General features: G+C 37.6%; 1 protein-coding gene across 1 annotated transcript in view; it reads left to right on the forward strand.

The window, feature by feature from the left end:
* The window catches only part of ift122 (intraflagellar transport 122 homolog (Chlamydomonas)), a 171,224-nt gene that overhangs the window by 91,744 nt on the left and 67,257 nt on the right, over positions 1 to 12,223 (forward strand). The window contains exons 10-11 of the mRNA XM_073867399.1: positions 228 to 366; positions 10,196 to 10,398. Of these exons, the coding sequence (XP_073723500.1) occupies positions 228 to 366; positions 10,196 to 10,398 (342 nt within the window). The remainder of the gene's footprint in view (positions 1 to 227; positions 367 to 10,195; positions 10,399 to 12,223) is intronic.

Here is a 12,223-nt window from a genome sequence, read left to right on the forward strand (position 1 = left end):
AATAATAGGAAATCATACTAAGATAACCATATAATGCTCCAGTGATATTGTCTGTACATCTATGTATGTAGCAACTATGTATTTTTAATGTTCTGAGACTGACTGTAATTATGTTATGGTTCAGCTGAAGTTGTTTTATTTCGTAGCAGTTGTGCAGTACATTGACAACATAGCTTTTTCAGAAGAGTCTCTAAATCGTTTTCCTCATTTTTTCTTTCATTGGACAGGTTTTAGGATGTCAGGATGGCACAATTGCATTTTTTCAGCTTATCTTCAGCACAGTCCATGGCTTATATAAGGACCGCTATGCCTACAGGGATAGTATGACTGATGTCATCGTTCAACACCTCATCACAGAGCAAAAAGGTGATGCCATCTTTAAATCTCTCTCATTCAGTCAATTGAAGTCAATCACAAAATTTCTATGTGTCTAATCACTCTAGAGCTGCAATAAAACAGCATAATGACAACACTTATTAGCTAATAAGACCACATAAACATCATATATCAGCCACTATGCTGAGGCAAAAGATGGCTACATTCATTTACAACTATGATATATTCAAATAATGTAACTATTGCTTAAAAAACGATTATGTCAACATTCACATGGATCTCACAGTAGTGTAGTTACAGCATCAACCAGTGGAGGTTATATGGACCATTTTAACTAGTCTTATGATTTTGTAATCATGAAAGTAACCATGATTTTTGGCAGATTATTTACCTTTTGTTTTACCAAAGTTATTGTATTGAGACCATAGTAATTTTGTGGTTACTGTTGCTTTACTAAAAATAAAAAATAAACTATATATATATATCGTGGATCATTGGGATCGTGGATTATTGGGATCGTGGATCATTGGGATCGTGGATCATTGGGATCACGGATCATTGGGATCGCGGATCAACGGAAAGGACTTCTCTGTTCGCACAACACGAAACACGGGCGCAGTCGGCGCACACAGCAAAAAGACACAAAATGTCTACAGAAGCGGTATGTTAGCAGCTTTGCTGTGTGTGTGTTTGGCTACAGCGTTGCTGTGTGAAGATGCCCGTGTTGCTGCGTGACGTTTGTGCATTGTTTTATTAAATGGATTGGATGGTGGTTGTGGAATAAGGTGTATAGTTGCTACGCACTTCTTATCGCGTGGTGGTGCTGCACCCATTCATGAAGTTGTTGGATCAATTATAGTGCGCTTTGTGTACGGCGCTGTTTGAAGAAAGTGGATTGCGTTGTGGTCGTAATGAATGCAGATGAGCCCGATAACGCTGCTGAGCGCAGCAAGAGAGAGCCTAAGCCTACGGCAAAGGCATTGGCCCTTAAAATTGAAAGATTGCAAAAGGAACGAAAGGCTATGGTGAATAAAATGAAGAACATGATTTCATCTATGAAAGATCTCATTAAATGTGATGACAAAGCTCCACAAGAGTGTTTAATGTTGGCATCTTTGAAATGTTTAAAGGATGATGTATCTGTGTTGCACAAAAAGATACTTGTGTTTCTACCTCCTGCTGAACTAAATAAACAAACGGAGTGGTTTGAATTAATATGTAAGCACCCCTGCAAGTAAGCCTACGATGGCCCTTTATGGGCCCACTTAGGGCTAGTGTAAGGGCCCCGCGCAGGTTTGCTCATTGGCGGGGCGTTGGCCCTTTGGTGCTGGCCCTGCGCGGGCGGCCCTCGCTTGGACCCCGGGAGGCCCTCATACAGAAAAGTTCCCGGGGTTGGGTGAACACTGCTGGATGTGTGTGTTGTCCCATCTTGCAGAGTGTTGGGAGGTGACAATGAGGCAGAATTGAGGGCTCTGTTGTCCTCTTTCTCAGCATCTCTGTCTGAAATCTAAAATTGCATTTCACATCTTACTTGTAGAGTCGTTTTCTTAACTTATGATAAGATGTTGGCTGTTTCATTTGGGGTCACCATTGTTGTGATTAGTGGTTGTTTTGGTTGGACTTTGACTGTTGACCGTTGGCTTGTTAATGTTTTCTAACTGCTGTATCTAAGTGTGTTTAAAACACATGTTATAGCAAAGAAAAGGCAATTGTAATTGAATATTGATGGTTGATACATAAACATTGTCAAACATAATCATTTAATGAACAGATTTATTAATATAGTTTTCCCCCCTCATCAGAAGCTTCATTTTCTGTTAATAATGAAATACTGCAGTGTAAGGTCCAGAACTCTCATAGCAGTTTATTATTCTGAAGGATTTTGATAGTGTGCACATTAACATTAACCACTGCACAATGTAGATGCACAGACATCAAGAATCAGAGTATGAATCTCAACAATGGTGACAAAGAAAATGGTAAAAAGGTCATTATTTATTCATGCCGCAGTGCATTCTGGGAGTTCTGGATGAGATTTGTAATTTGTTGATACCCAGCATGCATTGCAGCATGAAGCTTTTCATTTTATTGTCACCATCGTTGTGATTCGTGCTCTGATTCTTGGTATTTGTGTGTCTACATTGTGGAGCGGTTAATTTTGAGTGTCAGTGTTCCGAATTCTTCAGAGGGACGGACTGCTGGGGGAGAGCTGGATCTCATACTGTAGTATCACATTGTCATAGAAATATCCTTCTGATAAGTGTGCAAACAATAAATTAATACATAAGTTTTTACATGATGATGTTTAGACTTTATTTACTGAACTGACCACCACCAAAGGATCGCATGCTGCCATAACAAACATGTCTTAAACACACAAAATTATAGCAATCAAAAGACTGAGCGGGGCAAGAGTCAGGAGTCAGGTTTAACTAAATCAAACACTGATCACAATAGTGGTGACTTTGGATGAAACAAAATCTCAACCTAAAGTAAGAAAATGACTCTACAAGTAAGATGTAAAATGCAATTTTAGATTTCAGACAGAGATGGTGAGAGAGAGGATAACAGCGGTTTTAATTCTGCTTCATTGTTACTTTTTAACACTCTGTAAGATGGGACAATATATACATCCAGCAGTGTTTATTTAACTCTGGGGATTTCTGAGGGCTTCCTGGGGGCTAAGTGAGGGCTGCCCATGCAGGGCCAGTGCTAAGGGGCCGGCGTTTCGCCGGTGGGCGAGCCTGTGTGGGGCCCTTGGGCTATGCCCATGCGGGCCCATCGTAAGCTTACTTGCAGGGACACTGATGGATTTGTGGAAGATGTTGAAAAATGGTTGGATGAAGAGGAAAATCCCAGGCAAAATGCTCAAACTAAAGAATCATGTTCTATTCAAAGCCATGCAAATGTTTGCTCATCATCACTCCCTGTTCTACATTTTACAAGGCCAATGGATAATCCTGTTATACCTCTGCTGAGTTCTATCACTACATCTTCGGTTGAACCAGTTTCATCATCTCACAATATGCATGTTCCAAGTGAATATCAGAATCTTAATGCTGGCTATGATGATGAACAAAATCAAATACAACCAACAGACAGTGTTTCTAATGTGAGCAGGAAAACGTTGTCTAGCACATGATTCCTTCTCAAGGGTACATAAGGGCCAAAGCTTTGCTCAAGGAGCCTTTCGGCAATGAGGTAAGGATAGCCTCAGCTTACAGGGAGAAGTTGTTGTAATGTTATGCAGAATATTCATTACATGAATGAGTTGAATCTTGCCACCAATATGCAAGTCATTCTTGCAAAGCTTCCTTATAAGATGAGAGAAAAATGGAGGATAGTGGCATATGATTTACCCAGCTTGTTTTTCTGACATTGTAAATTTCATAGAAAGACAGGTGAAAATAGTCACAGATCCAGTATTTGGAAACATTCGAGATGTTCTGCCTAGTGGAGGAAGAAATCTGAATGTAAAATCACCTCGTTCCAAATCTAAGATATGTCATCTCAAGCACCCAAGTCTTCTTCATATTTCTTCATCAGAGAAAAAGAACATTCAGTACAGTAGGAAAGAAGAATCAAAGCCTACACTGGGTAGTGCTTTGGTCTCGCTTCAATCCAATGTTCTTACTGGGGCTGGTAAAGACAATTGTGCAGTGTCCAATGTTCCTGTATCTGGAAAATCTAAGAAAGGAAGTAAAGTGGTGATCACCTATTAGGGATGGGCATTCGATTAAGTTTTCTTTGTCGATCGTCAGGAGAATTAACGATTGACTATCGATTAATCATTAATATTTTTATAATAAAATTTGTTATTTAACTTTTATACTTAAAAAATGCAATGAATACAAATATACAGCGTGTTTTTCCTCGATGAGACCTTTATTACAAGATCAACTTGTGGCAGACAGTTAAATGTTTCAAACATATATGTGCGTGCATGTGCTCTAAAGCAGCGGAACCTGCAGCTGTGAGCCAGCGTTCTTAAACAAAGACCTCATTAGTTCCAAAATCAAAAAAAAAAAAACAGATTCATGTTTAACATTAAATTTAAAAAAACATAATACTTAGATCTGTAAGGTTTTGTCAAAATGTAACTCAAAATTATTCAAGCCAGAAGAAAGTGCAAGATATTAGGCATCCTAACATTAGGCTACAGTATAACAAATTAGGCTACTTAAAGCCTCGTGAAAAATTACTAACTTTAGTAACTCGCATAAAACTTCTGCACCAGTCTACTGATTTTTTTTTAGAAATAAAAGCATGTTTTGGGGTCAGACGCGACCGCAACCCATGGTGACCGTCAGTCCAGCCGCTCCGAGGAGACTGACCGGGATGCACAGGTACCTCAGCGCTAACTTGGCTTATTCCGCATACAGAGTATGTGTGAAACAGCGTCCGTTTTGTGAGCCCCATTCACCATTGTTTAATTATACTAACATAGTCTTTTCGTTTTTGTTTGTTGTAAAACAACAGTAGACACAAATTTACTATGGTCTCCAACTCCACAATATAGCCTACCATAACCATGGTATTTGTAGTAAAATTGCGGATATACAAATCGTTTTTAATCTGCAAAAAAAAAAAATTTCACAATGATAAAATCATGGCTAATTTTCCTAAGGTAGTAAGCTAATTACAAAATTATATATGTTTGAAAGACGGAGATGCGCACCTGTCAATCTATTACATAACAGAGCGAGGCCAGAGACAAACATGCTCATAAACGGGAGTAATATGGAATAATGTGTGCATCTTTGAATAACTGTAAGTATACATTTCGTTTAAATATATTTTTGTCATATAAAGTTTTGAGACATGGCCTAATAATGCTTTTTTCACTTTTATTGCTCATTTAGACTTATTGTGCGGGTAACAGCGTTTTTGACGCATTTACCTCAGAGATTATTTTAGCAATATTGTTTTTTCCGGTAATAATAATACAATTTATATTTCAATCCTGTTTCATTGTCTGTTTATTCATTTCATTATGCGGTTATGTTAATGTGAGGATATTTATTTGCCATATGAAACGTGCCGTTATATGAATACTTTTGTATATTCAAATTATATGCGGAATAATGTGTGCATCTTTGAATAACTGTAGGAATACAGTTGCTTATTTTTGTCATAAAGTTTTGAGAAATAATAATATTGTGAGGATTTATTTCCATATGAGACGCTTTTTGTCGTTGAATACTCTCGTTTATTATTTGGAAATCATATACATACATAGTAGAAAATATATAATGTGGAAGGGTAGACTTGCAAAGTTACTCTGCTTATTTTTATTTATGATATATGTGGAGATAAATAAAGCATTGCAAAACTGCTGATTTGATCCATTCAGATCCTGACCACCAGGCTAGAGATTTTAAACATCCTTAATCCACACTTACTAGTCTGTCAAATAATATCTAAAACATTTTGTTTTGTGAAAAAAAAGATGCTTTGTTCTAGTGTTTATTCGGAAAAGTGTTCACAGAAAGTGTCACATGAACGTTTTATATGCATAATAAGCGGTCAGCAGCGCACTGCAATGGGTGCTTGATGGATTCGCCGCACACATACGCAAACGCACTGCATACAGAGTATTTGTGAAACAGGAGTTAGATAAAAAATGCATTAGATTAATGGATAACAAATTAACGTGATCAATGAAATTCTTAACAATCAATTATCGATCGTCGATTAATTATGCCCATCCCTATCACCTATGCATTTCTGGATTCTGGAAGTTCTGCAACTTTCTGCACAGAGAGTTTAATGTCAAAGCTCAATCTCTCTGCCAAGAAAATCAACATACTAATGAAAACCATGAATCAGGATAAATCCATCTTTTGTCATGTTCTTAAGGATTTGGAAGTGTCAGGATTGAATCAAGAGCATTACTGTACTTTGCCAGAAGTATACACTCAGAAGAACATGCCTGTAAGTAAAGCTAACATTGCCACTCAAAATGATCCTTCTTGTTGGCCTCATTTAAGTCACATTTGTTTGCCATCAATTGATGCTGGTGTAGAGCTGTTGATTGGTGCTAATGTGCCAGAGGTATCGGAGCCATGGCAGATTATTCGTAGTCAAAATAATAGTCCATATGCTATAAAGACCATGTTTGGGTGGACAGTTAATGGACCAATGAATCGACTGGAGAAGCATGCTGTTGAGGAATATCCTCATATGACTGTTAATAGGATCACAGCTATGAAGCTGGATGAGTTGTGGGAGCGACAGTTCAAGACAGACTTTCCTGAATGTGTTCAAGAGGAACAACAAGGATTGTCAAAGCAAGATCATCAATTTATGAATTTTGTTTCTCGATCAGCAAGAATGATGAATGAACATTACTACATTGGCCTTCCACTCAAAAATGAAACCGTAGTCATGCCAAGAAATAGAGCAATTGTGGAACAACGTGCTCTGAATCTTCAAAGAAAGCTTCGAAGAAACCCCTCATTTCATTCTGATTACGTTAATTTCATGGAGAACGTCATCTCGATAGGACATGCTGAAAAGGTTCCCACAGCGGAATTGGAACGACATGATGGACGCTTATGGTACATACCTCACCATGGTGTATATCATCCCAAAAAGCAAAAGATCAGAGTGGTATTTGATTGTGGAGCATCATACCAAGGAACATCATTGAATGAACATCTTCTGCAAGGTCCAGACCTAACAAGTCCAATGGTGAGTGTTCTTGTGAAATTCAGAATGGAGTATGTTGCTATGATGGCTGACATAGAATCGTTGTTTCATCAGGTCAAGGTATATCCTAATGATTGTGATCTGTTGAGATTTCTTTGGTGGCCAGGAGGAAACATTGATGGTAATCTGGAAGAATACAGAATGGTTGTGCATTTGTTTGGAGCAAGATCGTCTCCAAGTTGCTCTAGCTATGCATTGAGAAGGTGTGCAGAGGATCATAAGGATCTGTATGATGCCAAGACTGTAGACGTTGTCTTCAATAACTTCTATGTAGACGATTGTCTTGTATCTGTGCCTACAAATTCTGATGCTGTACAGATGTACCAAAGACTCACTGAAATATGTGGTGGATTTCGATTAACGAAATGGATCAGTACCAGCCGTACTGTGTTGAACGCCATACCTGAGAAAGACAGAGACCAGAAAATAAAGAACTTGGATTTGGAACATGACACGCTACCATTGGAAAGGGCATTAGGTGTTCAGTGGTGTGCTGAATCAGATGTTTTCAAGTTTAAGGTGATCATCAGAGACAGACCTCTAACCAGAAGAGGAATTCTTTCCATCATTAGTTCAATCTATGATCCTCTTGGGTTTCTGTCTCCCGTGATCTTACATGGCAAAATTATACTTCAAGATCTATGTCGAGAGAAAATCGGATGGGACTGCACTATACCAACCGTGTACATTGAGCGATGGACAAGTTGGTTGGACGAACTTCATAAATTGGATACATTTGAGGTTTGCAGGTGTTTTAACCCCCAGGGGTCTAAAAACGCGGGGACGCGTTTTGACGTGTTTTCTCCTTATCATAGCAGAATCAACTTAAAATACTCCATCATTAATAATCAAACACTTACGTGTTTGACATCATTTGAAACTCTGAAGGGTCCTCTTTAATTAGTGTACTTTCACAATAACAAGAGATCTTTGTTTTTTTGTCAAATAAAGAAAATAAACAGGGTGCGCATTCAGACATTTCTGTCTCCGCCAGCTGTCTCTTAATACACATTACAAAAATCAGTTGAAACTCCGCGAATACTCGTCACACAAACATAATACATATATCCAAAGAAAGCCTTAAATGTCTACTTTTTAAACAAGATAATTATATTCAAAAACAAATATTTCCTGTTTATATAATCTGCATTGAAGTAAAGAGAGTACCGTTTTTCCTGGCTGAGCTCATTATCTCTAATGCGGTCACGCCCTCAGGCTGTTGACATGGTAATGAAGAGACGAGCAGTTCCAACAATAATAAGCAAAGCGTAAAGTTTTATCAGATTTAAAGACTTTACCGCATGTTTGGATTATAAACTTTATACACACACGTGAGGAATAGCTTCATTTATGTCTGGACATTGAGGAAGAGAAGCGTTTATATTTAACGTTACCTAAGAAGAAGAAGAATGGAAGACGCAATGGAGAAGGATATATTCCTGAAGAAACTGTAAGTCATTTGTCTTCATTTATATTTGCTATCATGTAATATGTTATGGCTTGTGCAGTTCAGCCTACATAAGCAACCTTAGCAGACTGCACGCTTCGGATTTAAAAACTTTCGCATTGTTTACAAACGAGGACGCGTGATTTCACGTAATGGGGGATTTCATTGATACATGCTGTACAGTGTTAGACACAGTTATTCACTTTCATATCCTTCATGGCAACTTTGAGTAATGCTGCACTGCTGTATCTTTTAAGTGTGTGCTATATGATTCCATGTTTACATGCTTATTTACAAACGAGTACGCGCGTGATCACGTAATGGAGGATTTCATTGTTACATGCTGTACAGTGTTAGACACAGTTATTCACTTTCGTATCCTTCATGGAAACTTTGAGTAATGCTGCACTGGGGGATCTGCTGTAATATGATATTGTTTACATGCAACGCATTCCATACATTGCGCTTTACACGCGACACCGTTTTATTATGAGCTCCGCGTTGTTTACACGGAGACGCGAGCTCGCGCACATGCGATGTGTTTTTAAAGTTCATACTCGCTTACAGAAACGCGTTTAAAACAGAAGCTAGACGATAAGGGGATGGGCATCTGAAAACAGTCATCTGAAAACAGCTTTTTATATAACTAATCATTGCAGATGTTTATCTGAGATACTAATTTAGTTTATGATAGTTTATCTGAATGTAGTGCTATCATTTACCCATCAGTTATGTATGTAAGGGTATTTCTGTGGACAATTTATGCTGACAGCTGTTCATAACTCTCTTACAGGTCTGCATCCCTCTCATCATTACAAAACTATGAAGTGGAAAAACATATTCATACTCTTTGGACATAAAGTTATATGGTAACATGAGCCACATGAAGTTTACAGCTCTGTTGTTTATCAGTTTCTTATACAAGTTAAGTTTTTTGAATAGGGTTCGTTTCCAAATAAACTGATAATGTCCTACTGACCTTTATTTCTATTTTTATTATATTGTTAACTTCTTAATAAACCTCAAACAAATATGTACATTTGTCCTCACATTCTTTACTGTAGTTCCCTCCTGCCTCATTATGCAGCTCATTATGCAGCTCATTATGCGAGCCTTTGTTTGCTAGCTTTCAATCAATCCTTCTCGCATACGGCCACTCTAAACAAAAAGTGTCTTACAATTTCTAAATCAATATATTGGTTTATGTGAATGAGAAGGCAGGATGATTTTCACATCATTTTAAAGAAAAAAGACTACTAGATTCTGTTTAGGAAAGTCTTGTTAAAACATGTTTAGTATGGGTTTTGTGGACTTATATCAGTGACTTAAAATTTTTGCTTTTTTAAAAACCATGCATAAACATTTTTCTCTCAAAAAATACAAACATGTACATACATGTAGCTCATATAATATTTTAGCCCAGTTTGTGCTGAACACAGTGGTATGAGACACTTGCCATTATTATGTTTTAAAGCAACTGAAAAAAGACAAAATGTAAGAGCATGTCAGAACCTCTGCCAGTGTCGCAAAATGGTCGGACCTCAGAGGGTTAAAGGTTTTGAGAAAATGAGTGATAGTTTCAAATTGTTTTAGCAATTCAGAAAAACTGTAACTTGGTTGTTAACGGGTTTGCTGTATTTCTTTATCCCGGGATTTTAGTTCCTGGCCCTTTTAATGTTTTTCCAAACTTTACTCTTATAGTGCGAATAAAATGTCGTGAGCTTGTGAAGAAGATTGCTATCTACCGCAGCAGGCTTGCTATCCAGCTACCCGAGAAGATTCTTGTCTATGAGCTCTATTCTGATGACTCCTCTGACATGCATTACCGCATCAAAGAGAAAATCTGCAGACGATTTGAGTGCAACCTGCTTGTTGTCTGCTCGCAGCACATCATACTGTGTCAGGTACAACTTTCAAATAACAACTAAACACACATTTACACATTTTCTGTACAATGACAATGAGTTCACTGTACTAAAATGGCCCCCACAGTCACCAGATCTCAACCCAATAGAGCATCTTTTGCATGTGGTGGAACAGGAGTTTTGTGCCCTGGATGTGCATCACACGCATCACACACCTATCAATATGGGCCAACATTTCTAAATAATGCTTTCAGCACCTTGTTGAATTAATGCCACATAGAATTAAGGCAGTTCTGAAGGTGAAAGGGGGTCAAACACAGTATTAGTATGGTGTTCCATATAGAGTGTGTGTATATGTATGTATATATATATATATATATATAGAGAGAGAGAGAGAGAGAGAGAGGGAGAAAGAGAGAGAGAGAGAGAGAGAGAGAGAGAGAGATTTAGACATAGATATGAAATATAACATGGACAAGTTCTTGAAAGGTTTGTTGAGAGTAATGTGAGATCATACCAAATCGGGTCTAATCTATGATGTGATTAATGGAGGAATCAAGCGATTCTTCAACAGAATTACATCATGTCTTCGCATGATCTCTAACCCCAACATGACAAACATCTAGTCATTCAATAAGAATTATCAAACACGCATACTGAAACATTTCATGTTCAGGTCAGAGTTTTGACCTCAGTCTCTTTTGACATGCTGTGATGTGGCCTGAAGTGGCCCATTCAAACTCAACAACTCCAACACACAGAAACAGAAAGTGTTTTGTCTAGAGGAATGGGGCAAAACGTTTTTTAACTCCTGTACAGCAGCTGCTGTAATCTTGTTTTATTTTTATTTACATTTATAATCAGAACCTTTAAAGGTATAGTTCACCCAAAAATTAAAACAATGTCATTAATGACTCACCCTCATGTCGTTCCAAACTCGTAAGACCTCTTTTCATCTTTGGAAACACAGTTTAAGATGTTTTAGATTTAGTTTGAGAGCTTGCTGACCCTCCATTGAAAAACTTGGAAAGTTTGGCAAAAAATTCGCAAACATGTCTGAGGATAAAAAGTAGTCCATGTGACATATTTTAACAATATTTTTTTATTGCATGTTTGGTTTTTCATATTTTGAAGCGAAATGATACGTTTAGTAATCATTACGTTCAGGGCTTGACATTAACTCACCAGCTCACCAGCCAAAGTGGCTAGTTGTTTTCCAAAGTTACTAGCCACTCAGCATTTTCACTGGGCACAATTTTGTTGCTGGTAAAATACATTTTATATATTTAAAGTTGACTTTGGCCTCCTAAAATGACTTTAATTTGAGTAATCTTACTTGATTTAGCTAGATTAGATGCAGATTGACTTTCAAATGCAGACCGACCACCCAAATTAAGACTACATTTATTAGCTGGTATATACCTGCTATATCAGTATAGAATAGATCATATCATATATTTAGGTGCATAAAAAACATGCTAGTAAGGCATTAATAGATTAACTTCTAATGAATATATTTAAAGTGGAGCAGGGGTGTAGAAGGTTAAAGGAATAGTCTACTCATTTTCAATATTAAAATATGTTATTACCTTAACTAAGAATTGTTGATACATCCCTCTATCATCTGTGTGCGTGCATGTAAGCGCTGGAGCGCGCTGCGACGCTTCGATAGCATTTAGCTTAGCCCCATTCATTCAATGGTACCATTTAGAGATAAAGTTACAAGTGACCAAACACATCATCGTTTTTCCTATTTCAGACGAGTAGTTATACGAGCAAGTTTGGTGGTACAAAATAAAAAAGCGCTACGTTTTATTTTGTACCACCAAACTTGCTCGTATAACTACTCGTCTTAAATAGGAAA

The sequence above is a fragment of the Misgurnus anguillicaudatus genome, chromosome 5, assembly GCF_027580225.2.
Source record: "Misgurnus anguillicaudatus chromosome 5, ASM2758022v2, whole genome shotgun sequence".
Taxonomy (NCBI): domain Eukaryota; kingdom Metazoa; phylum Chordata; class Actinopteri; order Cypriniformes; family Cobitidae; genus Misgurnus; species Misgurnus anguillicaudatus.